The 26,671-nt window shown below is 55.4% G+C and overlaps 2 protein-coding genes across 3 annotated transcripts; both read right to left on the bottom strand.

Annotated features, from left to right (window-relative positions):
• Window positions 1-1,403: 1,403 nt before the first annotated feature.
• DEF6 (DEF6 guanine nucleotide exchange factor) lies at window positions 1,404-15,269 on the bottom strand. Its single transcript, XM_074163342.1, has 11 exons — window positions 15,072-15,269; window positions 9,878-10,018; window positions 8,114-8,299; window positions 5,925-6,152; window positions 5,698-5,844; window positions 5,408-5,516; window positions 5,026-5,324; window positions 4,326-4,492; window positions 3,922-4,120; window positions 3,410-3,500; window positions 1,404-2,816 (listed from the first exon to the last, which is right to left on the bottom strand). Exons 1-11 carry the CDS (start codon window positions 15,267-15,269, stop codon window positions 2,605-2,607), a joined length of 1,977 nt encoding a protein of 658 aa, XP_074019443.1. The 3' UTR covers window positions 1,404-2,604.
• A 1,030-nt stretch (window positions 15,270-16,299) lies between these two features.
• On the bottom strand, window positions 16,300-26,410 carry ZNF76 (zinc finger protein 76). 2 transcript variants are annotated; one of them, XM_074163305.1, is made up of 14 exons: window positions 26,219-26,410; window positions 23,957-24,037; window positions 22,711-22,788; window positions 22,379-22,581; window positions 21,481-21,558; window positions 20,962-21,078; window positions 20,633-20,708; window positions 20,152-20,277; window positions 19,606-19,785; window positions 19,120-19,353; window positions 18,602-18,744; window positions 17,729-17,881; window positions 17,521-17,634; window positions 16,300-17,195 (listed from the first exon to the last, which is right to left on the bottom strand). In XM_074163305.1, the coding sequence occupies exons 1-14, from the start codon at window positions 26,289-26,291 to the stop codon at window positions 17,091-17,093; spliced, it is 1,761 nt and encodes a 586-aa protein (XP_074019406.1). In that variant the 5' UTR covers window positions 26,292-26,410; the 3' UTR covers window positions 16,300-17,090. The 2 variants fall into 2 exon arrangements, with proteins under 2 accessions (XP_074019406.1, XP_074019408.1); XM_074163307.1 differs by lacking the exon at window positions 21,481-21,558 and having other exon boundaries at window positions 26,219-26,291.
• Window positions 26,411-26,671: the final 261 nt, after the last annotated feature.

Genomic DNA, 26,671 nt, shown 5'->3' with positions numbered 1-26,671 from the left:
GGATGAGACAGATCTGGGCGCATCCCAACTTGGCCCCTGATCAAAGGCAGGTGCTGACACTGATTCCGGCTGTTCCCTCCACGCCTGTCCTTGCCTGCGGCAATTAATGTATAGCTTTTTCCCGCATGGGAACTCGGCTCTGGAGAGCAAATGCAACACTCTGGTGAGCAGCTGTGAGGAGGGACGGTTCAGGCCCTGGTGAAAAGCAATGGCACTGTCACCGGCAGGGGTCATAGAATCATAGAATGGTTTGGGTTGGAAGGGATCTTAAAGATCATCGAGTTCCAACCCCTCCACCATGGGCAGGGACACCTCCCACTAGACCAGGTTGCTGAAAGCCCCATCCAGTGGCCCCTCAGGGGCTGAGAACGGGCTGAGAGCCCTTGTGACAAGGTTGTGGCACAGAGATGGGTGGAGGTGTCCCTTTTCCTCCCTGCGTGGCGTGGCACAGCTCGTAGCTGTCCTGACACCTGATCGGGGACCAGATTGAGCTGATGAAGCTGATGAGGGAGGATGCCATCTCCCAGCAGTGCATTTCCACCCAGCCCATTCCCTTCCCAGTAGAGACGGGTGTTTGGCACCTTCCCCGTTCTTGCTCTCCAGATCTCATGGACCAACGAGCAGCTTTGCCAGGGTCACCCCGTGAGGCTGCAGCGATTCGTACCCCGCTCCCCACGCACCTCGATGAAAGACAGAGCCCCAGCCTCTGGTGCAGGATGTTGGGAAGATCTTATTCAACCAGAATGCATGTGCGGAGTGGAGGCATCCTGTGTCCTGGGACCGGCCAGGATGGTGCAGGGTCAGGCAGGGATGCCAAATCTGCATGAGGGCTGTAGGGGGCTGCTTAGGACCACCCTGCTGTGGTGGGAAGTGCCGTGGGAAGGAGGAGGAAGGGGGATGAATTTGACCTGCAGCCCCTGCAGGGCCAGGGCCACCACTGGCCATCACCTCTGGGGCCGCAGCCACCCGTGCCCTCCCTGTGCGTCAGTGAGGCTGCGGCATGGGGCCACCCAGTCACCCTCGTGGGCACGCGGAGCTGGGGCCACCCAGTCACCCTCGTGGGCACACAGAGTGGCTTTGTCCCAGGGCAGCTGCTCTGCTCCACTGGCACCCGCGGAAACAGCCTCTCTCGCAGTCAGGCACAATGAAAAATAGCTGTAAAAAAGGAACACTGTAAAAACTGGGTGGTGGAGGGCGGGGGGGGGGGGGGAGAGCTGTGTGAGCAAACGCTGAAAGCCACATGAGTAGGAAATAGATTGTAATCTCCCTAACGAACTGCAGTTAATCAGCGTGAGCAACTGCGAACCGGGGCTTGATGCAGGGCTTGCTCCCGGTACCTGTTTCCAGAGGGGACCCTTATGTGACCGGGGGCTCTGGGCCCCATACAATAAAGACCCCAAAGCCACAGGTGAATGGGACTGTATTTAAACAGAGGTGCTTGGAAAAACCCACCCCGATGTTGGCATGGGTTGGGTTCTTTTTTTTTTTGTGCAGGGAGGTTTGCCAGCAGAGTTGGCTTTCGTTCTCAGTTTTTTGGGGGGAGCAAAATTAGCTGGAGGAGACAGGCCGGGCCAGTGTACCTGAACGGAGCTGCCACATCCACCAGCTCCCGGTTTGGGTGTCCCCTGGGAGCCTTTGCTGTTGCCTCCTGTGGACCTTGGACCAAGTCCTGAGCCAGGATTCCTGAAACAGGGAGTCCTGCAGTCCGAGGGCAAGGACCCAAAGGAAGCCCAGAGCACCGTTATATTCCTATACAAGCACTTAATTAATCATATAGAGGTGATGGCCCTCCCAGACATTACCCCTGTGCCAGCCCTGCCACCCAGGGGGGAGTTCATCATCTACGGCCAGTTCACCAGCATCTGTCCCCACCTTGGCCCTCCACAGACCAACCCCAAATCCACTGGGGGAGCCTTTTTCCGTGGGTGGCGTCTGATTTCTTTTAATGGGCTCTTTTCTACAGTGGGGATCAAAGCCCTGCACTGCCGAGGAGGGAGCTCTGGTGCCTGCAGGGCCACGGAGACCCGGGGAAGGAGGTCTGTGGGCCAGCAGCTCCAAAAGCTTCCTTGCTTGTTGGTTCCTGCTAACATTGATGTGACTCCAGTGACGAACAACCACCTTCGGGGAACACACGTGTGAGTTCAGGACACCCCGGCATTTCTTGGGGGGGCCCAAGGCTTCCCTGGCAGCTGCTGTCACAGGGCCACGCAGTCAGGGGCGCAGCGGGAGATGCAGAAGGGTGGCTGGTGGAAACCAAGAGGGAACTGCAGCCCTGGGCAACACGATCCAGACCCACCAGTGGCTTGGTTTTTCAGGCAGGGTGGAAACCAGTGTCTGGGGAGTTAAGTCCAGGTCCCAAACCTGGGTAGCCCAGAGGAAATGGCCCCACTGGCCAGACTCCCCAGTGTCTGAACCTCCTGGCATGTCGTGGCTGCAGCACTTCCCTGAAGAAAATGGGAGCATCTCTGCCTTATATGTAGTCACCTATAGGCTCTGTGCTGGTCCCCACTTGTCTCCATCCAGAGGTGGCTGTATTGGCTATGTCCACTCGCAGGGACGTGCTGGGCCCCACAGTTCCCCGCTGGGCTCTGCCACCCTGCTGGGCTAGTTGGTGGGCTCTGTGGCCATGGTGTCCGCATCCGGAGATGGTGGCACGCTACTGTTCCCACCGTTGCTCACGTTTTCCTTGCTATTGACCCTCGTGGGGTTGCTGCCTTTATCCTCTGCCTTCTGCTTGAGTTTGAGGGAGGAATCTCTCTGGGAGAGGAGGGGTTGGTAGCCAGCGAAGCCTCCTCCACTCACGTTTGTACGCTTGTCTGGGCACGGACAGAAAAAGAGGGTCGTTTACCTCAGGCCCAAATTGAATTTTCATAGAATCACAGAATGGTTTGGGTTGGAAGGGAACTTAAAGCCCACCCAGTGCCACCCCCTGCCCTGGGCAAGGACACCTCCCACCACACCAGGTTGCTCCAAGCCCCCTCCAACCTGGCCTTGAACCCCTCCAGGGATGGGGCAGCCACAGCTTCTCTGGGCAACCTGGGCCAGGCTCTCACCACCCTCACAGCAAAGAAGTTCTTCCCCACATCTCATCTCCATCTCCCCTCTTTCAGTGTCAAACCCTTCCCCCTCCTCCTATGGCTCCCCTCCCTGATCCAGAGTCCCTCCCCAGCTTTCCTGGAGCCCCTTTAGGGACTGGAAGGGGCTCGAAGGTTGCCCCAGAGTCTTCTCTTCTCCAGGCTGAACCCCCCCAACTCTCTCCAGAGACATTGGGGTATGTTCTCTGAAAGATGGGGGTCCTTCCAGCCCCTGGATGCCCCTAAAGAGGGGGATATGGGTGGGAGACTAGTCTTGTGCCCCAGTGTGGCCATGCTCAGGAGGGCAGGGGATGGTGTGATGGCTAATCTCCTACCTCCCGGCCCAATGGGGTGCATCAGTCGGTTCATCTGGACATTCCAGTGCTTGACGTTGGTGCTGGCCTGTCGCAGCTTCCGCTGGGCCGCCTGGCAGGGATGGAGGAGAGGGGTGAGCTGGCCACCAGACATCCCCCAACCTGGGACCGCGGGCAGGAGTTTCCCTTCCCTCAGTAAACCTAGATTGGAGGTTCCCTCTGGGATGGAGACCCAGCTCACCCTCCTCTAGGTCTCCTGCTCCTCCTCCAGTCCTCCCCCCTCCACACACTCCCACTATCGACATTGCTCTGGACAGCAGTGCTGTGACCCCGGGGCAGGACACGCTTGTCCCATCTCTGCCACTCAATCACCCTGTGCCTACCCCTGCCACAGCTCAGAAAACCCCCAAGGCAATAGCAGCTTGGTCCCCAAAGCTGCTGGATCCTCTCCAGTGTGGTGGTGACTCAGGGAGAGCTGGGAAGTCCCCTGGGTCTCACACCGTGAAGGGATGTGGCACTGACGTGATGCTCACCATGACGTCTTGGTCTACCCGCTGCCTGTTCACTCTCACTTCTTCCAGCTGCTTCTGTGCCTCTTCCAGACACTTGTTCTTGTTCTCCATCTCCTGCTTGAGGACCTGCTTCTCCCGCTGAGTTTTGATGATATATTCCTCTTGCTCCTCCTTCAGCTTCATCAGCTGCTTCAGCTTCTCCTCTTCTTCAGCCAGTAGCCTGTCAAAGAAGAGCAAGAGGTGAGGACGTCCCTCTGTCACTTCATCCACCAGCTTTCCCCAGCCCTGATGGCATACTGGGAAGACACCAGCACACCCCAGTACCCTAAGGAGCATGGCATTGCCATGGGGAGCGTTTCCCCACACCCAGCTGCTGCCCTGGGAGTGGGGCTGGTCGAGGAGGACCGGGGACGCCCTGGTCCTACCTGGCCTGTGCATATCTCACGGCCTCCTCGTCCTGCCGCGCTTTCACCTCCTGCTGCAGGGCCTCCTGGAGACGCTCCTGCATGTCCTCCAGCTCCAGGATGCGCTTGCGCTGACGCTCTGCCTCTGCCTCCTTCAGGACCATCTCAGCCTGCATGGAGGCACGAGCCTGCCGCAGGAAGAGGAGCCGTCACCATGGGCGGCTGGCAGAGCCACCGCCACTGTCCCCAGGACCTCCTTGTCCCCGCATCCCTGGGTGGATGGGACCGGACATCTCCCACAGCAGGGAGATCCCATGGAGAGAGTTCCAAAGCAAGGCAGGTTCCCTGCTCAGGAGACACACTGCATCTTTTGGGGCCAGTGCTGGCTGCAAGGTCAGAAATGGGCTCACTGGCCATCCTGGCACTAGCGCTGGCCTCTCACCTGCCCCCCAGCTTCATACACCTCAGGACAGGTTGTCCTCATCTCCTGCTCCTCAGGTATCTCACGCACAGTGGTGCTGACCCCTCTATCCCTCATCCCTGGGTCACACACAGACCCCAGCAGCCCAGAGGTGGCAGCAGCATCGTTGTGAGAGTGGGACGTGGTCCTAAAAGCTCCTCCAAACCCCGTGGGCTGCCACGGGAAAGGGAAGTGGAAGGAAGCATCCACCCTACGAGCGATGCAGCCCCGTGGAAGGACATGCCATGAGGATGCACCCACCTGCTCAGCCTCCTGCAGCTGGATCTCCAGCGTCCTCTGCATCTCCTCGTGCTGCTGCCTCCGCCGCTGCTCCTCCTCTTGCAGAAGTATCTCCGCCTGCCGCTGGGCCTCCTTCAGCAGCTCCAGCTCCTGCAGCTTCCTCTCCTTCTCCTCCTGGAGCTGCTTGAGTCGCTGCGTCTCCTCCTCCTTGGCCGCCTTGCGCTGCTCCCGTTGCTCCCGCTGCTCCCGGCGCTTCTGCTTCAGGTCTTTGTGCAGGGACTTCTTGCCCTCAGCCTGCAGCCGGATGGCCGTCTGGATGGCTGGAGAGGGATGGGGACGGTCAGTGGGGACACGGAGGGGGGACACAGGGAAGCTGGGGAGGGGGCACAGGGTGGGGACAGACCTAATGTCCACTCCTGGCGCTGTCGGGTGTCGGAGGCGCTCATCTCGTAGGTGCGGGAGGAGGTCTTCACGCAGAACATGCACCTCTTCCCATCCCGGTCAGGCAGGACCTGCAGGGAGAGGACACAGGATGGCGTTACCCTCCCTGTATCCCACCCTATCCCCACTTTCTTCAGCTGTAGGATTTGGTTCTCCATGCTCATAGATGTGAAATTGTGTATTCTTGGGTTCCTCTTCCTGGGGTCTGGAGGTGATCTCCTGTTCCCAAGCTGAGTGGGGCCCAGGCCATACCTCCACGCAGCAGTGCTTGTCCAATGCGATGCTCCCCTTCTTCTCCTTCCGTTCCTCGCTCATGTAGTAGGACAGGACACTGGGCTTCAGAGTGAACCACCGCTCTGACCAGTTCCTCCTCAGCTGGCCCTTCTTCCAGAGGTAGCCCTGAGCCCAAGAGACACAGGGATGAATAATGGGGTGGGGGCAGGACAGAGTTTGTGTCCCAGGACATGTAGGCTCCTTGCCTGTTTGAGCACATCCTCGATGACCTCCTGGTAGACCTCCTCCACGGCCATGCTGACAGCCTCCTGTTCGATGCCTCGCAGGAACCGCCCCGAGTTCACCATGTCCAGGAACTGCCAGACCGTCAGCCCCCCCTGGCCCTGTGGCTCCTGGGAGAGGTAGTCATCCAGCTCACAGGAGTTCAGCTCCACGTTCATGGCCGTGCAGATCTTCTTCAGCAAGTACTCCACCTGTGGGGATGGAGAACTCAGTGACGGGGAGAAGCGAGAGCCATCCCCACCCCACCAAACCCATTTTGGAGAGCCCAAACCCACATCTCTTTCCAGCTTGGAGACACAGGACCCCCATCCCAGAGGTATCACCCTTTGCGATGGTTGATGGTCATGGCCAAGCTGCTCCAGGCAGCAGGCGGGCTTAGCAGGTTGATATTGGGATAGAGCTTGACCACTACTGGTTTTTTTTTTCCTTTTAAGCACAAGGGTGAGATGTTTGGGGCTTGTTTGTCTGCAGAGTGAGAAAACTTGGCAGAAGCCAAGTCCCTGAGGGAGAAGAGCCCAACGCTGCTGTCCCCCACTAGGCAGGTGTCCGACCACGGCCCTGACCTCGGCACCGCCCTTGGTTTCCAAATTACATCGCAAAAACACCGGGGAGGAGCAGGGGAAGAGGTCCCTATGGAGGAGATGAGGGTCGTTTTGAAACTGTCAGTAAATTGCTTTAAAAACAAGAGCTGAAATGGTTGACGTGATGTCCAAGGCCTATTTCAGCTCAGGTTTTGCTGCCAGGTCTCCTCGACCCACAATGGAAGGACCAGGGAGGGTGGGTGACTGCAGGGAGCCACACAGAAAGGTGAGACAGAGCAGGGTCCCCGCACCCAGCTGGATTTATTTTTTTCTTTTACATCTTGCCCTTAAGAGAAGGGCAAGAATTGTAGTTTATTTTTTAAGAATTTCTAAATTATATATATTTTATTCATATCATCCTATATTTTATATATGATATAATTTTTTTTATTTTTTTATTTTTTTTCAGTTTATTTATTAAGAAATTTGGTTTGGTGGTTTTTTTTTTTTTTTTTCTTTCAAGCTCAGCCCTGTAAGCAGAGAGATGATTCAGTTTGTCATGGTCTGGGGAACAGGAAGCACCTCTCCCGGGGAGCAGGAAGTGCGGTCGCCCTCCCACGTCTGCGCAGCGCTGTGCTTCTTGTCTTTTTTTTTTTTTTGCCCCCTTTTTATTTTATTTTTTTTTTTTTTGTCCTTTTCTGCTGAGCTCAGGAGGTTGATGGTGTCGAAGCAGATCAGGCAACAGCGGCTTGCCCAGCTGAGCTCCTCCTGGTGAGGCCGCTCTTGGCTTCTGAGCTTGTGCCTCCTCCCTGGATCTGCCCACCTTCTCCTGGGGATTTGATCTGACCCCCCTCTGGGAGAAGGGAGAACCTCCCCCTCCAAATGCCGGGTGGAATTTGGAGATTTGGAGATTACTGCCAGAAGCTTTGCTGCACCCGGGTACCCTGCTCTTAACTCTCCAGATGCTGGGCAGGCACCGAGAGGGACATTGGGTCTGCTCTGCCACTGCCGTCGCAGTGGCGTGGGCTGTAAAACAGCCCCAGAGACACAGCCCCACCCAACCCAACATCAATTTCGTGGACAACAACCTCCCACCACACCAGATTTTAAGGGTTTCTCATCATTTTCTCTTTCTCCCCCATTAAAATTGTGGGGGAGAACACCAACACCATGCTCCACTCAGCCCTTGGGTGAGACGCGAGGGCTTTGGGCGAGGGACCAGCCCCAGGAGGAGCTGAGTTGAGGATGCTCCTTGACTGGGGCTCTGAGAACTGGCACATTCATTTCACAACAGGCAAAAGAGCTCGTTGGCGGAGGCTTGGACCGTGGAAGACCAGTATGAACCAGCCCACACCTCATCCTCCAAGACATATATCTATATCTGAGAGGCTTCAGCATTTTGGGAGGGGTGTCCTCCCAGATGTTCCCAAGTCACCCCCTTCCCACCCAGCAGGGGATGCCCAGGGCAGACAACCCCTTCCTCCCACCCCTGGCCTGTTCTCTCTCACACCCCGGAGCACCACATCTTAAAAGGATGTGGTGGGACATGTCAGGAAGCGATAGCGGGATGTGTCACCCTGCGCAGAGCCCTGGGAGGACGGGGAGGGGGCGGGGGGAGAGGCAGGTCCTACCTCGTCCGGCACCATGACGAGAGGGTATTTGTCTTCAGACAGAAAGTTGAAGAGACACCAGAGCTTGAAGGCATCTTGGTGGGATACAACGCTATTCCCGTTCCGGTCGGGCTTGTAATTCTTCTTGGCCGTCAAGGTCCAGCAGAGTTCATCAAAGTTTTCTTTGACAAAAGCACCTTCCTCCACCTACAGGCAGGAGTCGGGGGGGTGAGCGTGGTGCTGTGGGGCTACCAGGGGAGTCTGGGGGGGAAGCGCTGAGGGGAAGGCACTCTCACACCTAAAATCCCCTGTCCCTGCTGGTGAGAAGCACGGGGTGATGGATACGTGGGACCAGACCTTGAGTATCAGTGGGCACTGACCCGTGATGCCAGAGTATGTGCCCCCAGCACAGGTCCCTTATGCAGGTGAACGAGGAGTCCTGGGAGGATGCTACGGGACCACTGCAGTGCCCGGGCACCACGGCATGGCCACGGTGGCTCAACTGTGTCCTGCTGGGCTTTGGAGCCCCAGCAGGAACCCTGTAGAACAGCACTCCCACCCAATCCCACCTCCCCAAGTGCCTCCGTGGCTTTGGGTCGCTCTCGTTATCCCATTTGACCATAAAGAGGAACCGGAGCTCAGCGGAGGGAAGTGATGGCAGCAGCAGAGGCAGGAGTGATGCTTCCATCAACCTCGGCCCCGTTGCCCATCCACGAACTTCTGCGACCGCTCGCCTGGCACCCTGAGCTGCTTCAAGTGGCAGTTTTGCTGCAGCACCAAAGGAGCCCCGGCCACCTCTGGCCACTCCATCCCAGGCACGTGCTGCTGGCACGAGGGCAAACCGCAGCGGCAGAGCCAGAGAAAAACCTTTGGGTGGCAGAAAGCTGAAAGGCCCCTCTTCCTAGGAAAACCCATTTCCCCTTCTCAGGCCCTGGGATTTTATTAGCCAGGGCGAAACCAGAAGAAGGGGGTTTAAAGGTCGTCTCCCGCAGAACCACACAGGAAACTGGAAGGATTTTGGCTGCCACGTGATGGGGAGATTGGGCTGGGCTGACCTTGGGCAAGAGGGAGCTGGGGAAGGCTCTGCCCTGGCTGAAACCGACATCCCTGGAGCAGGCTGGGCAAGACAAGGACCAGCACGGGGACCAGCACGGGGACCGGCACGGCTCACCCCCAGGGAAGCGGCAGGGGAGGGAAGGGTTACTGCACTCAGCTCCGGGCCTCCCCCTTCTTTCGAGCAGAGGGTGGAAGAAAGTTGTCAGTCATTTTTCCTCTCCTCGCATGCCCGGAGGAAGCGAGTACCCAGCCGCAAAGTCTCGGCTACGCCAAACAAAGGTGCCTTTGAGCCGCGCGGAAAAAAGGGAGAAGGCCCCTGCCCACCCCAACCTCTGCTCCGTCCCCGGCACCTCGTCCTCCTCCCGCTCCTCCTCTTTGCCAAATGAGGTCACACCTCAAATTTGAATGGGGGTGGAGAGGAAAAAGGGGCTGATTTCTCCCTCCAAGCCCTTTAGGAAACGTGGGCAGAGATACACCTCCATCCAGAGCCTTGGTGGAAAGGGCTGACTTCATCCTTGCCACGGAGACGTTGAGTGTTAAACATTTCTCGCTCGATTTGGCATTTACCTGAGAGCTCTCCAACTCTTTCCATCCTTTTTCCACCCATGGGATCTCCAGGAACGGAGGGGAGCGGAGCTGTGGGGCTGCCACGGGATGCAGGAGCAGCCCAGGGACCATGGTGTCCCCAGCCGAGATGCAGAAGGTCGAGGGGGTGACCACGGGACTCACCTTATCCAGGATGTACTTGTTGAGATAGGGCATGTAGCCCTGGCTGGACACCGGCCCGTCGTCATCATCGCGGAAATGCTCTTCCAGCGCCACGGGGTCGTGGGGGATGCACAGCACCGTGTAGAGGTTGTGAGACAGCACCTGGCCGAGGACAAGGGATGGGGAGAAGGTTGAACCACGCTCCAACCTTGCCCCAGACCGTCCCCGCACTGCCACCCCCCCAACCTGGGGACCATCCCCTGCCCAGCATCCCTTCCCTGCAGCCGCAGTGACCAGGGGTGACTTGGGTTCAGCAGAGGGACAGGGGAAAATTCCCTTCTTCCCTTCTAATGTAAACTTTAGAGAATCATTTAGAAACAGGCAAAAATTGAGGATTTTCCACATTTGTTTTGTTTCTCTCTTTTCTTTTCTTTTCTTTTCTTTTCTTTTCTTTTCTTTTCTTTTCTTTTCTTTTCTTTTCTTTTTTTATTTTCTTTTCTTAAGAACTGTTTCAAACATTACAGAGCAAACAGGACATGCTTTGATCTAGAAAAGATGATAAGCCACCCCAAGCTGTGCTGTTTGGCAGCTGCCCCTCGGCGATTTCTTGAAAACTTAACTAACGACGGCACCCGGCCTGGCAGCGGTCGCTTTCTGCCAACGGGGCACAGAAAGATGCAAAGACGAAAATATGAAAAGATTTCTAAGAAACTAAGAACAGGTTTTGTCTGGAATGGAAGCAGACACGGGGGATCTGGAGACACACCATCTCTAGAAGCAGCCTGCGAACGTCACCAACCAGAAAGTTTTTGTTCAAATCCCTCCAAAACAAAGCGTGTTTTGAAGCTCCCGAATTTCCCACGTGCTGGAAAGCCCACTCTGCTGCCGGGCCAGCATCTCCATGGACACCACCAGCATCTCCAGTTCACAATGCCGGGTCGTCTCCTTGCCTTGACCTCCCAGCAAGCAGGAGATGGTTAAACGGGCATCCCAGACTGTTGCCATCCCATTGCACCAGGGTTTACGAAGACAGTTTGTAGGGTTTGCAGATGCAGCTTAGCCCAGGGTTCAAGAGAAGGGCCGGAGAAGATGGGGTGCAACATCCCTGCTCCTCCTCCTCTCCGTGCAGGGCTGGAAATTTCCTCCCAGCAGGAGAGGAGCTGCCGGAGGCCACGCTGCAGCTGGAGCCGGTTCTTGCTCAACCAGATTTTCCTTCTCTTTTTCAGCCTCTGGACTGATGTTATCGGCAGGGCTCCACCCTGCGCTGTAGCCCCCAGCGCTGCCGCTACGGCTGCACCTTTTTGCCTTTTTTTTGGGTTCGGTGCAGCCCCAGGGTGTGCACAGGGGTGGGGAGGGATGGAAACACCCTGGGCATCCTCCGGGATGGCTAAAAATCCACCAGGATGGATTGAAAGTTTGGGAATCGCATCCCATTCCCTGTTTCCAATGCGTCGTCCCCATCCCTCGCACCTCCTCTGGCAGCACCCCAAAAAGCCCTGGGAGGTCTCGCGGGTGGCCCCGGCTGTGGCTGGCACCCCGAGTCGCTCTGTCCACCCCAGCCCACACCGAACCACCGTCCCTGAGCTCGCCGGGGGCCATCACCTCCAAAATGAAAGTGGGGCAGGGTGGGGAGGAAAGCCCCGGCCAGGCCGATGTGGGGTGTGTGGGGCCGGGGCTGCCCCAACCCCAGGGACACAGGAGAGGTGGGAAACTCCCTCCCCCCCCCCCGGGCCCCGGCCTCTGAAAGGAGGGATAGGAGGGGAAAATAACAGGGGGGAGAAGGGAAGGGACGCTCTGAGCTTTTTGGTGACACCACCTTTCCACTGCCGCATGCTGGGGGGGGGGGGAGAGGTCTGCCTGACACCCCAGGCACCCCAAATCCCTCTGAGTACCAGCCCTAGTGTTCTCCACCTTCTCCCCTGCCCTCCTGCCCCCCGCTCCCACCCCTCCACAGCCCCTGCCGACGGCAGCCAGAGCTGGGGGTGGAATATTTAATGCTGCTGGAGAATGGCAGCTCCTCTTCTTCTCCCCCGTGGGAGACGCCGGGGGCAATGCCAGGGCTGGGGGTGACCTTTTGGGCTGGAGCCTGGGTCCCCACGTTCAATACCAACCCCCCCTGGCTCCAGTGGGTGGGAAGCAGGGGGATCGGGGCTCCTGCACCATGCTGGGAGCCTTGCTGCTGCCTCAGTTTCCCCACGTGCAAGCAGAACAGCCCCACTGAGAAAACCAAAGCCTCCCCGCAGCTGGGGGTGCAGGGACTCCTGTCCCGGGGGACCCCCAGCGCCGGGGGGGCCTCTGATAGCTGGGGGGGGGGGGTCCCTTTAGCTGCCCATTTCCTGCAGAGAGGAGGACACGGATGTCCCATCAGCCAGGACCCCTTGGCTCAAGCCCGGCCTCGGGACCATCAGCCCCCAGCCTTGGGGAAGGCTTCCCCCCGGCTTGAAGGGATGAGCTGCTCTCAGACTTGTTACTGGCCAAACTGGGACCCACTGGCCCGTGACAAGAGCCTCTTGTGAACAAAACAAGCAGAGAAGCTTTCAGTCCAAGGCAGGCACCTCCCTCCTGCCCCTGGGGGGGGGGGGGGGGGGGGGGGGGCGGTCCATAACCCCACTGTGCTGTGCTGACCCAGCCCCCCAAGGCACCAGTTATACCCAGAGACCCCTACAAGTTATGGGCTCTGTCTCCAAAAGGAGCAGGAGCCACCTCCCCTGCCATTTGCACCCCGAGCCTGCAACCCCACGCAGTGGGTGGAGGACCCCCCCCGAACCCCCCAATATGCATTTAAACTGCTCGTCTGTCCCCCCGGTTGCCTCCTATCTACTCCCCAAGGGCTTTGCTTTAGCGGGACAGCCTCCGGAGACCAAGCTCCGGTCAGCAAACGGCTCCTCTCCCTCTTAAACAGGGGCAGGAGCGGAGCAGAGGTGCCAAAAAGCACCGGGACGGTGCTCGGTGGCCCCCAGCCGGGCTCGGCCACCCCGAGCTGGGGGGGGGGGGGGGTGCCTGCGGGAATCCCACATCCCAGCCAGCATCCGCCGAGACAGGGAGAAGCTCCCCCGGGGAGGATGCGGTGGCAGGGAGAGGACAAACGCTTCTCCCAAGAGCGGGGCCGGCGGGTGCCCGCGCTGGGAACCGACCCACCCGACATCTCCGGGCGCGCAGCAACGCGACCGCAAGACTGTCTTTCCTTCCTGTGCAGATACACACCTACACTCGCACACGGGGCCGCGCACGCCTGCTCGCAGAGGAGCGCCCAGGCCAAGAACCCAACGGCTTCCCCACAGCTTCAGGCTTTGAAACGCCCCTGAAGTGACTCCTGGGACCGGCTGGAGGGAGGTCGGCGTGCTGCTCCTCTGCCGACAAAATCCCACCCCAGATCCCGGGACTGGGGTTTTCCTTCCGTCGGAGCAAATGCCGTGAACGCCGGCGTTTCTCCCAGCCTTGTTCAAGACCCTTCTTGCAGCAACACGCCTGGGAGAGGGAGCAGAGCCCAGCCCGGGAGGGGTTTGGAGTAGCCGTGGCCACCACGGCTTTAAGACGTTATTGCTCAAACCTGCCAGACCCTGGGGTTCTTCTGCACTGAACCCACCAGCAGAAACACCACTGTTGGCTCGCGTGGGCTGGGGCAAAGCGCTCGGCATCGAGGGGTGATGGAAACGAGCTCGCCCCGGCCTCGGGGACGGTGGAAATTTATCCAGAGCTGAGCTTCGTCGTGCGGGGGCCCAGCCCGACCCACCGCCGTCCCGTCTCGGCCCCGAAGGCGGGTGGAAAAACAGGGAGGGGTGAATCTCCCTTCCCCTCCGAAACGTCACCCTGCAGAGACACCGTCCCCAGCGTCCCCATCGCCCCTGCACGAGGGTTTGCAGCTCCCCCAGCCCCCCTGGAGCTAACTCTCTAGGAAATTGCCGTTAAAATTAGGGTCTCTGTGGGCTCAGCATCGTCTCTGGCGATAAGGATCTTGCGAGAGAAGCGCTGCACGTGTTCACGCCGGCGCTTTCGGGGCCCAGGCTGGGCTGAGGACCCGGAGCCTGGGCGCAGGGGATGCTGCCAGGGGAGCACAGCAGCCCCCGGGGATTAGCCAGGGGAATTAGGCTCTGGCTTACTTTAGGATTTTCCTTAATTCCTTCAGATATTTCTACAGTTTCAGGCAGGCGAGCGTGGTTCGTGGGGCACACAAGTTTCTGGGGAGCAGCCGAAGGAAGAGATCGGCTTCTCCTCCAGACCCCTGCAAACAAAACTCTTAATTTTGGGACAAAACGCCCCTCTCCCCGCCAAGCCCAGCACCTTCCCTGCAGTCTGTCCCCAGGGGAAAGCCCTGTGAAGTAGAGGGAATAGAGGAAAAGAGGTTTCTTCGCAGCGTTTCACAACTCCTCTCGCACCCCGGCGGCGGCTGCCAAGTCCTGACGCAACATCTCCCCGTGTTTTGCATGTTTTTAGCTCAGGTCTTTCCCCTGCATCGCAGCCCCCTGCTCCCACCGGCATTCCCAGCCTAAAAACCACGAACGGGACATTTATAAGGCGAGGAAAAAAATGAGTCCCGTCCTTTGCAAATGCAGGGGGGGGGAAATAAAAAATCAATTAATGATCGTCAAAGCCGAGGTGCAACCTGGTGGATTCTACCAGACCCCCGTCCCGGGGGCAGACAAAAAGGCTTTAAAACCCACGATGGTTTAGAGGAAGGGCCGAAGGCAGGAGCCCTCGGCGAAGCTGCTGAAGGGGTGAGGGAGAAGGGAAAGCAGAGATTTTTTGAAAAGCGCTGTGTTATTTCTGGCCAGACCACTGAGGAGTCCTAGTTTAAAAACGGTCTCCCTCTACCTACCGACCCGCTGGGCTGAACAGGAAGCAGAAACGCGGGTGCTCTAGCAAGCAGGAAAATATAAACCACTTTTGGGCTGTTAGTTGGCCGTAAAAAGTGTAAGAAACCGAAAACAACGAAAAATTAGATTTCTCCTAATTTTTACCTGGAATATACCCTTGAGCGTTAACTCCCCCACCTTCTTTTTTTAAAGGGAGATGAGGCAGAGCCAAAGAACTTCACCGAAACAACCGTGGAGGCGACAGCAAGGTCTTATTAATCCGAACATCGAACGATTCCTCGGTGGGAACCCCGGGGGGGGGATGCAAAGCATCCCTGGTCCCTCTCTGCCCCCCGCAGCCCACCCACCAGCCCCGCACCGGGGCCGTCCCAGCTTCCCCCCCAACCCCCCCGAGGACTCACTTTGAGCTGGGATTTGGAGACCTTGCCGCTCTTCTCCACGTCCAGGGCGGTGAAGGCGTACCAGATGGACTTGAGCAGCTCCGCTCGCAGGTCCATGGCTACGGGCGGCGGCGGCAGAGGCGGCTCTGTCGAGGCCGAGGATCCGGTTCCAGGAAACCGCCTGCCTCGACGGCCCCGGGCGCGAAGCTGGAGCGCCATCTGCTTGGGCGCGCCCCGGAGGAGCCCACGGGCCACATCTCGGTCCCACGGGTCCCCGGGATGGAGGTCTTTCCCCCCACACACCTCTCTCCACTGACAGATCCCCAGGGACAGACCCCCCCCCGCCCCGAGCAGCCCAAGGGAAGCACAAGCAGGAATGAGGGAGAAGGAACAAGTGAGGGATTCGTAACCCTTTGCGAGCTCAGCCGGGAGATCAAAAGCCACCTCGGCGTTTGTGTTCTGCGGAGAGAAATCCCCTCCCTGTCTTGAACGGCAGCTTCCTCTTCTGGGATTTAAATTAAGAGCTTCCCCTTGCAGCGGGAGCCGTGCCTTTTGGAAAGGTTCCAGCCCTGCTGGTTTCGGGACCAGTCGCACCCAGGAAGGCAAGGGGAGATCTATCCCCCTACAGCTCCCCCCCCCGCCCCGGGTTATACCCCTTCCTTGCCTGCAAAAACCTCTTCCTCCACAAATTCCTTGGGTATATCCAAAAAAATACACCACCCGATTGCTGGGAGTCTGCGCCAGCATCAGGGTTGTTGTTGGACTCGATGATCTTAAGAGTTTTTTTCCAACCTGAATGATTCTATGGTGCTCTCTTTGTCCCCAGACTACCCGGGGCAGAGGTATGTGGCGCAGGGGCTGAGGTCGAGGAAGCCAGCCCAGGTCTCTCCCCCCAGCTCAGAGGGTTCTAAGATGCTTTCACAGACACTTTTTTTTTTATTAAATGACAATTCCCTAAATCCAGGCTTGCAGGAGCCTTTGGAAGAGCCAAGGCCTGATCTGAGATGCAGGAGACAGCTCTGAGCCCCTCTAAGACACACGCTGAGAGCTCAGAAGCTACAACCTCTCTTGCTCACACCCCTCCGCAACAGTGTTTTTGTACAATTGCTGCTTTGGCAGGACACTTTCAGCCAATTCAATCAATCTCCTGAACTGCCTTACTCCTTAAATCTGCAAAAAAGTAACATCCATCCCACCCTCTGCCAGCCGCTGGCCCCAGGGGCTGAAAGAGAGAAGGGTGCTCCTTTTTAAAAAGAAAATTTTAAATTTGTTTTTATTTCAACTCGGTATTTACAACCCAGTCTAGCTCAGCCCCCCAACAAGCACCGGTTGGCCTCGGTGGAGGAAGCGTTTTGCTCTGCCGAGGAAGTTTGCTGGAGAGCGGAGTGTGATGGAGAGATGGGAGAATCACTGTTGGATCCAGCCCAGGCCCTCGCTCCAGCATCAGGAACTGGTCACCACCCCAGACCCCGAGTCCAGGACAACCTGGGCTTGATTCGAAGGGGCTTTGTTGCTCCTGTGCGTATGTGCCCACTTGCCCCTTTCCTGGAGGGGTTGGGCAGGAGCTCCTGGACCATTCCTAGAGGGAAAGGGCAAGAAACGCCTCTCCAGAAAACTTTTGCGCTCCCAGAGGCTGCTGAAATCTCTGCGGCTCCACCTCTGCCACAGAAGACTGGCAGGTCTCGGAAATCTTAGCCATAAAGAAATAAATACTAGAAGACACAGCCTGCCATCTCCTCCAGACAGAGGGAGTCAGTGCCCAAGGCAAGGAGCAGGAAAGTCACTGCTCAGAGCCCAGGAAAACAGCGGAGCCTCCAGGAGAAGGCAGCAGCCAGGGACCTTCGACATCCCTCTGTGGAGAGAAGAGCCCTGGGAGCAGGGTCACTCTGATGACCCAGTGCTGCCGGCATCAACCTGTGGTGCACACACTGGCCGCTGCTCTTGGCCACCTTCCCTCGCTCGTGTTCCGCACCTCTTCCGTGTGCCGGCTGGCCCAGATCCTGCAGCTCCTGACATCCCTGCGGAGAATCAGGGGGGGTCTCAGAACCCCTTCCCAGCCACGGCTGCCTCCAGTGTTGCGGGTTGATGCTGGATTGCTGCTGCGGCCACACTGATGGCTTCCTCCAGGCTCTGCTGCTCTTCTAACTAGGGGAGGAAAGGCAGAGAGATAACGCTGTCCGCCCCAAAAGGTGGGCTCAGGAGGTGTGGGCTCACTCAGGGCAGCGGGACAGAGGGACTGGCAGTGGGTGATGCAGGGAGAAAACAGCAGGGCAAAGCAGAGAGGGACACGGCTACGATGGGGAAAAGCTGTTTACAAGGAGCATTCTGCAATCCAAGGAGCACGTCCCTGCTCTCCTCCATACATCTGGGAATCAGGGAGCAAGAGGAGAAGCAGCAGAGCAAGAGGGGAAGTGCTGGAGCCAGTGGGTGGAAGGGGGAAGGAAGGGGGAGGCGGCAGGAGCCGTGGTACCTGCACTGCGATGTGGGTGCCGTTGGCGGTGGCCAGCAATGCCACCTGCTGATGACAGAGGGATGCGACGGCTGATTCTTCAGAGATGACTGCCCCAGAGGTGACTATGGTAACCTAGGAAAAGTTCAGATAAAAAACAATCATGTTTCAAAAGAAAATGCAGTCCCTTCCCAGCAGGGAAAAGGGAAGGTCCCTTTTTTGTCTGTACCGGCTGCGTCTCGGTGCCATCCATGTCGGCCATAGTCACGGTGTGTGTGTCACCTCCTGCCAGCTCTTCTTCGGGCACGGCGATGGCACCGCTCTGTGTCACCACGCTGATTGCACCGCCCAGGGCCTGCAGGTCTTCCTGAGACAAACTGACCTGGGGAGGATAAAAGCAGACGCTCTCAGCCAGGATGGCTCCTCAGGAAGCCTTACGCAAGCCCCGAGTTCGGCAACACAAAGGTCTCAGTAAGGACGAAACATTCTCTCCTCCTCTGCACGCAGGACCCAGGGCACGGAGAATCCTGAAGACTTTGCTCAAAGTCATGGACAGAATCGATGTAGAACTCGCAGGTCTCCAGCCCTTCCCATTTAGCATCTTCTCCCCAGGTTTTGAGGCACCGGCTCATGCATCGCTTGCAGCGCAGAGGTTCTCAGAGTTAAGAGGAAACAAGCGTTACTCGCGGCAGCTGTTTCCTCTGCCCCCTGCCACAGAAGGGAGTTTTTCCCAGTCAGCACACGGGCAGCTGGTGGAGGGAAGTACAAGAAAAGCACTGCCGCATACAAAGGATGAAAAAAAACAATCTCTAAATCCAGCCTGTGTCAGCAGAGATTGGGAGCTGCCTCTCGACAGCTGGCCGGGAGGCGAGGGCTGCCAGGGGCTGCACGCCAGCCCGGGCAAACGCCTGCAAGACCCCATCCAGCAAGAGGGTGAGTCGGGGACCTGAGGCCTGTTCTTTCCCCTCCACATCAAGAGAGAGCCCTTGAAGCCCCAAGGTCTGTTTTATGCCAAAAAAAAAAGCAGCCTTAAAAACCACCAAGGTTGGGTGGCGCAGTTATCTGCTGTACCCCACATGCTGGAGGCTGTCCGTGTCCATACCTGCTCTGTCCCATCCTGAGAGATAAGTGAGACCTGCGTAGGCATACCGTCTTCATCTTCCTCTTCCTCTTCATCTTCTTCCATCTCTGACAGGAAAGCAATATGCTGGGTCTTCAAGGGGGAGCCGCTGTCAGCAGCAGCAGCTGAGTCAGGGAAGGGGAAGAGCAAAATGGGAGAGAGAAGTGGTAATCAGAGGGTGAAAGCACAGGCCTGATCCCGGGATCCGCCTGTTCCCTGAAAGGCCAGCACAGAAGGGCACAAGATCATGATGACAACAGCCCAGTGCTGGCCTGGGAAGAAGGATCTTTAGTCCATTCCCAACCTGTGACAAACAGTGAGGACCATGGGGAACCCTCTACTCTCGTCTGTGCCACAGATCTGGGTTTGATGGGAGAGGCAGGAGACCACAGCACAGACCGGCTCTGAGAGAGGGGGGCGGCTGTGGCTCTCGCTGTCATCTCCGTCCCCATTGCCACATGGCCTGCCCCAAGCCTGGTGACAGCAGAATGGCTGCTCACCCTCCAGCTGCTGCTGTTCGTAGAGGGCCTGCTCACTCTCCTCCGTGGCCTCCAGCTCGCCGTGGCTACTGCGCTTGTGCATGGCCAGCGTGGAGGTCTGGCGGTAGGTCTTGCCACAGCTGTTGCAGGTGTAGGGCTTGCAGTGCGTGTGGACCACGTGGTGCTTGTAGAGGCTGGAATACTCCGTGAAGCGCTTTCCACAGCCCGGCACGGTGCATATGTACGGCTTCTCTCCTAGGACAGAGGCCACAGAGCAGAGCCTAACCCACTGACTCACCCTCCTCCTGCTCTGGGAAGGGATTCCCCATCAAGAGCGAATAGCTGGAGACAGACTGGTGGAAAGATCAGCCCAATAAAACAATTCCTATTTCCTTTAACTCCCTGGCTACCCCCAGATCTAACACTGCAATGTCTGTCCTGGAAATGACCTTTTCCAGCCAGCAGATGGGGAAGAGCTGCCTGTGTTTCATCCTCTCCTCCTCTTACCTGTGTGGATTCTCATGTGGTTCTTGTAATTGGTGGCACTGGTGAAGCCCCTGCCGCAGTTGGGCTCCGGACACATGTACGGCCGCTCGCCCGTGTGCGTTCGGATGTGAACCTTGCGGATGTTGGACGTGGTAAAAGAGCGGCCACAGCCCACAAAGGGGCACTTGAAGGGACGCTCACCTGCATCGAGAGAGTAAGGGGGGTGAGAGTCCTGCTACAACGCAGCCGCCTGGAATGCCCTGGACACCTGCACCCCTTCACTCCTCCACACTATTACACCAAGGAGACCTCACATCACACCAACTGCGGGCCCATTTTCTCTAACAACATTGGCATCCCTGCCCCTTTTGCTCTGCTGTTTGTAACTAAGCCAAGAATCCCTAGAACTACTTCTACTACCCATCTACTTCTGTTTGAAGACAACTTCAGTTCTGCCTTGCTTCACCCAAGATACAAAAAAGTGATGTCCTAGACAAAGGCTGAAGCAGTACTTTATCTGGGAGGCCCTTTCGATGGGCAGCTTGGTCCTCCTCATGTGCTGCTCACCTGTGTGTGTCCTGATGTGTTTCTGTAGATCCCCAGAGGTTTTGAAGGCTTTGCTACACACATCTTCTGGACACTTGTATGGTTTCTCACCAGTATGTGTTCTCACGTGGCTCTTCAGCCCATACCCTGTCCAGGAAAGAAACCACAATTAATTTTATAATGAGAAGGAAATAATATGGCAAATCATGTACCACCTCTCAGTTCATGTGGTTTTGAATGTCTGTCCTGTGTCTGCAAAGCTGAGGGGGAAGAAACATCCAAACCACCTCACAACACCACTGACAACTCGGCTTCTTCCTGCAACTCCTTTAATCTGCCCATAATCAACCAAGTCCCGGGCAGTCTCCCACACTGCAGTTCCTTCTCAGAAGGCTTTAAAGGGTATGACCATTGTGCTCTGCTGGAAAAAAGCCAGGGCGGGTACTCAAGAGTAGTTTGGACTGGACAGAAAACAAAATTTGCTCAAAAGAGAAATTGGTACCTGTAGCAAATGCTTTCCCACAGCTTGGGAAGTCACACACATATGGCCGGTCACCGGTGTGAGCACGTTCATGTACCTGGAAAAGAAAGAACAGGTCCCTAAAGTGAAGTCCAAGACAAGGAGAAAGGAAAACAGAGTGGAGAAATCTAGCTGGTGGAGAGAATCTGAAGTTCTCTGTTGGATTTCACCTTGGCCAATTAACACATCTGGGTCTCTTGGGGAGCCAAGTGCACAACTCAGCCTTTTGCACAGCAGGGTTCTGATCTGGCACTATGAGGCGGGGATATGCCTGCTCTGCACGCTACACGACTGCACGGTACCTGCTTTACCTTTAGATGGTGGGCGGTGGTATAGAGGCGGCCACAGCCTTTGTACCCACAACGGAAAGCTCTGCTGCCGACCTGCTGCCCCTTCTCACTGCTGTGCACTTCCTCCTCCCGCAAATCCTGCCCAGAGACGTATGGAAATCCGTTCAGTGAGACACTACAGCAGGCTTTGCAAAGCCCACACAAAGAATTTCCCTCCTTGCTATACATATGCACTCCTTCAGTTGTCCTCACAAAAACACATTCCTACAAGCACCGCTCGTGCACACACACAGTGCAACCCAGGTGAGAGGACAGGGGTCTAGGAACCAGCATTTCCCACTCCCACCTCACTGGGTGTTCTCAGCCACACAACTCACCTCCCCGTGCCTCATTTAGCTCATTTGTAAAACTTGCAGCTAATATATTTGCTAACCTTGCAGAGAAGTCACAAAGCTGTTTTTTAATTACTAGCTGGCAAAGGGCTCTGCATCAAAAGGAGTTTGGCCTAGTTTCAGAAATGCACCACTGAAAAAGTCAGACCTGGGAAGGGACATCGCTGGGATCCTCACTTGTTGTATGGCAGGTGTTCATCACTCCCTCCTCTTCCTCGTCAGACACCTACAAGCAAAGAGGCATGGGTACTGTTCATACCTCCCTGTGCAGCATGGAGCGGGTGACCAACCCCAGCAGGAAGGCATTCGCATCAGCAATGCCATCCCAGTCTTCTCCAGAGAGCTGGGGGAGGCTGGTCCTACCACAGCAGAAAGGTCTCCATTGGCAAATCCTAGTGCTGCCCAGCTGAGCACTGGACCAGGACAATCCTGGTAGCCCCTTCTCACACAACACCATGAAGATGGGAGAAAACGGCAACACCCAAGACATTCAGATGGAGCACTGCAGTGACATGTTAGTGTCTGAAGCTATTTTGTTTTTTGAGGCCTTTGTCAACGTGGGGAACAGCAGCCATAACTTAGTCGCTCCTGACATGGAAAAGGCTACTCTTGATCTGCTGCCTGAATCGTCTGTGGAACAGGACTTCATACCCAGGTGGCATTATGAGAAACTCAGGCAACAAACAGCTACAAGAAGGGACACTTAAAGCAAGAAAAAATAAATCCAAGCTGTATCACAGCTCTCTGCTCTTCCCAAAGGTGTGCCTGCAGCAGGCTCAGGGCAGCAGGCCCAGCACTCTGTAGGAACCAGCTAGAAGGTCCAGCAGGAAACTGCCCTGTTCTAGGTCCTTAGCTGCCAGCCACCTGCCAGCTGTAGCACTCTCACAGTGCCACTCTCACCCTGCCCAGTCTCTCTTCTCAAAGCTGGCACTGCTGAAAAACAAATACATGGAAGGACTAATGACAGGAGGACACTTAAACCCCAGGGAGGACACCAGCCCCTCAGTGCTGCTGGGCAGGCCATGAAAGAAGTGTTGCGTCCTCACCTTACTGGCGTACTGCTTTAATGCATTCATGGTCTCGACATCAAAGGCATCGTCTTCCTCCTCTCCAGCCAACTCCTTGAGCCCAGTTTCTGCCTGCACTTCCAGGATGGTGCTGCCAGGTGGCATGATGACAGGACGATGGATGTAGGCAGTAGAGCCATCCTCCAGCTGGACGGCCTCGAAGGTGCTGGGGTCATAACTTTCTGGAATAGGAACCCAATAAAATCAAACGTAAAAGAGCTGCTGAGTGCGAGGCGCTCTTCATCTCCCTGGGCTACGCTTTAGCAGCTTCTACTCCAGCTGCCAAGGGAAGAACAGGCAACACGCTTTACCTTTAGTGGTGTTGTGAATGTAGGCCATACTGCCATCTTCCAGCACGACTGGCTGGCCGTCTTCAAAAGCCACAGACTCTAGAAAAGAAAAAAATCCACACAGCTTACTGGAAGACTCAGATGGGATGGAGGGGATCCCACGTCAGCTCCTGAACACTACAGTATTCACACCCCCAGAAGAGGACACAGCAGGGCTGCCTGGTTGCCCTGAAAGTCAACGACAGCTAGAGGTTCTAAGACACTTGAGCCCTTTCAACATGAATTATAAGTTTTTTTTAATGCTCCATGCAAGCTTCACTGCACTTCTTCAACTCTTTGGGGTAACGCAGTATCTCACCAATTCTAAAATGCCAGATTATGTCCTGGACGAGAAGGATGGCTCTGGCACAGGGATGCGTAAAGGAGAACACAAACATCCCACAGCACAGAAACAGGGGCGAGAAGGAAAACCCCTCGTACTGTGTGTCTTTGGAGGTGGGGAAGAGGATGAAGGGAGGAAAAGGGCACAACCAGGCACGCAACGTGGGTTTCAAGCAACCTTGTAAGAACAGAAAAGGGAGGTGGCATACAAGGAGCTTGGGAGGGTGAAGGAAGGACTGCCCAAAGCAACAGAGCTCTTTCTACCTGCCCTTTTACATCTTATTGTGGTAAGGGAGGACTCCTCTGCACCACTCTGGTGCCTGCCACACGAAACGAATGCCCATCACCCCTCAGATTAATTGTCACCTCACTTTGGAGGTGACATTGGCTGATGGGTCAATGACCAAGGTGGCATTGCTTCCAACGATGTTCCCCACTCACAAAACTATTCCAGAAGTAATATATTATCTCATTGTTTACAGGAAATTCCTGTCCAACTGCTCCCACATGAAACAGATTTTGTTTGGGCTCTGTAGGTGGCACAAACACAGCACACAACTTACTGGCCTTACTTGTAGACTTGTGATTTGTCAGACTGACAACCGTGAGAGAGCCCACAAGTGAAACAACACTTAGACATTTGCTTACACCACCAGCAAATCTGCCTTCTTTTCAGATTGCTAAAACTTTGCAGGAAATGACATGTTCTATGTCCTTCCTTGCTCATTCAGCCTCAAAACCATGTACGTGAAAAAACCCCTACACCCATAACGGAATTCTTAAAGCTATAGAGCTAAAAGAGAAGCCCGACTGTTGGAACACAGACAATTGCAGTTACATCTACAATATCTTTCTAAAAAGACAGACGTGAATTTATGGTCCTCACCTTTCTGAACTGTCACCTGATGGATATAAGCTGTGGTCCCATCTTCAAGTTCAATGACTTGCCCCTCAATCAGTTTTTCACCTGAAACAGTTAAAAAATTGCCATCAGCACTGCCTGTGGTGTCCAATCTTTCTGGTCCCACGAGCTGTCCCCTTTGCCACATCTTCCCAAGGCACCCAGTCCCACAGAAGACAGCAAAACTGTTACTTATAAGCTGTTATTTATCAAGCTTTTCCCTGAATAGCCATAGAGGCACTTAACTTCCCAGAAATGCTAGAACCTCCCTGTCCTAGACAGGAGCATACAAGACAAAGAACCTCAGTCATCACTTGTTTACAAGTTGCCCTGAACAAGCCCTCTAACCAAGAAGCAGAAATAATGATGTGTGCTAAGCATTTTAGATATCTAAAGTAGGAAGCAATTGCACTTGTGCCAGAGAAAAATTCAACTAGGAGCTTTTAACAGCATCATCAGCAGGGGCCTGAAGATTTATTTTCTTCTACTTTGGTGGAAGATCAACTCTTGGAAAAAAATTACAGGACCTAAGGGGACTTAAAGTGTTTCTACCCTCAATGGGTTATGAAGACTGGACTCTTAAAATAGTGTAACTGTCAGTAACCTTATAATAATGTTTCAGTTACTAAATTATTTGATGCAGAGGGGACATAGCTCTATCCCACTTGAACACGAGGAATCCCGCTTGCTTTCACCTGCTGCACAATGTTTGGGGGGGTCACAAAACCTAGTGGTTTGCAAGATAGTCCCACTCCACACACATAATAAACTTGCAGTGAGTTCACACAGAAAAGAAAGCAAGAGAACAATCCCCAGGACGTGAAGCCTCGCACCTCAACTGTCCTGTTCCACAGGCTGGGAAACAGCCTGTTCCTCTTCTTGGGAACAGTGGGTGGTGAAAGAACCAGCACCTCCAAACCCCAAAATAAGGGCAAGTGTTGAATTTGGCACTGATATCGCTCCAGTTAACCAACGCCAAGTTCAGCACCCCTTTAAGTGAGAAAACCACTACTGTGATCCAAATTCTATGCGTTTCAGTGAAGTAAAACATCCTGCGCTTAGCTTCAGGGGAAGTTTTTGGATGAAGAGAGTCTTGCAGGCCACAGCGTGAACTCCATTTCCCCAGTTACCTCAGAGAGAACAGGGCTCACTGCAGTCTGAACAGAACCTTTATTTTCTACGGCAACAGCTCTGCCGTCTCACAGAATGCTATGGGGTTGGAAGGGACCTCTGGAGATCATCTAGTCCAACCTCCTGCCAGAGCAGGTCCACCCAGAGCAGGTCGCACAGGAACGTGTCCAGGTGGGTTTTGAATGTCTCCAGAGATGGACACTACACCACCTCTCTGGGCAGCCTCTTCCAGGGCTCTGCCACCCTCAAAGTGAAGAAGTTCCTCCTCATGTTTAGATGGAACTTCTTATGTTCAAGTTTGTGCCCGTTACCTCTTGTCCCGTCACTGGGCACCACTGAAAAAAGACTGGCCCCATCCTCCCACCTTGATGCAGTCCTGAGTAATGTGCTATAGGAAATCCTGCTTTAGCAGGGGAGTTGGACTAGATGATCTCTAGAGGACCCTTCCAACTCTGAAAAATTCCATGATTCCGTGATTCCTGACACCCTCCCTCTAAGTATTTATAGGCGTTGATCAGATCCCCCCTCAGTCTTCTCTTCTCCAGACTAAAAAGACCCAAGTCTCTCAGCCTCTCCCCATAAGAGAGATGCTCCAGGCCCCTCATCATCTTTGTAGCCCTCTGCTGTACCCTCTCCAGCAGTTCCCTGTCCCTCTTGAACTGCGGAGCCCAGAACTGGACAAGTGCTCCAGATCGGGCCTCCCCAGGGCAGAGCAGAGGGGCAGGATGACCTCCCTCGATCTGCCGGTCACACTCTTCCTGATGCACCCCAGGATGCCATTGGCTTTCTTGGCCACAAGGGCACATTGCTGGCTCATGGGCATCCTGTTGTCCACAAGGACTCCCAGGTCTTTTTCCTCAGAGCTGCTCTCCAGCAGGTCAGCCCCCAACCTGTACTGGTGCACCTCCAAAGCTTTATTTCCAAACCAGAGGCATGTTCTAGTTCTGCTGCATCACTTTTCTGTGCAAATCTAACAGATAGCTGCTAGCTTCCTGCACCAAGCAACAAGATCTACGACAGTTTGCATGCCATGAGGGCACTTCCGATAAGTCTGACTTTAATTTCACAGGGTCAATCAAAAGACTTTTAGGTTTCACAGCCCCAAGGAACCGTTACCTTTGACAGCCTGCTGAATGTAGGCTGTCGTCCCGTCACTAAGGGTCACTGCTTGCAAGCCCAAGCTCTCCATCCTGCCCCGACGCCTGCTCCTCAGACATGAATTTCACTTTTCTCAGCGTGCTCGCAGAGAGCACTGGGACCCAGAGCAAGAGGTCTGTGAAACAGCGAGTTGTCTTCTATGTTGCAAGCCTTAAATAGAAAGAATAATTCAATTTTTTTTCCCAACGTATGTATACTCACTTTTGCACATTAAGAAAGGCTTGAACTATTTGGGAGATGATAAAGGATTAAACTGGGCAAAAGATGCACCATTCCCATACCACTGGCAAGCAAGGTTAACAATCTATCCCACAGACAAATATAACATAGAACTTATCAAGCCAACAAACTGACAGAATCTTTTTAGAGATAGTCTAAATGCCACGTTCAAGCCCTTCCCACCCTCCAAAT

This window comes from Numenius arquata, chromosome 24 (genome assembly GCF_964106895.1).
Source record: "Numenius arquata chromosome 24, bNumArq3.hap1.1, whole genome shotgun sequence".
Taxonomy (NCBI): domain Eukaryota; kingdom Metazoa; phylum Chordata; class Aves; order Charadriiformes; family Scolopacidae; genus Numenius; species Numenius arquata.
Note: the sequence above shows the minus strand (reverse complement) of the source record. Positions and strands in the feature narration are given on the sequence as shown.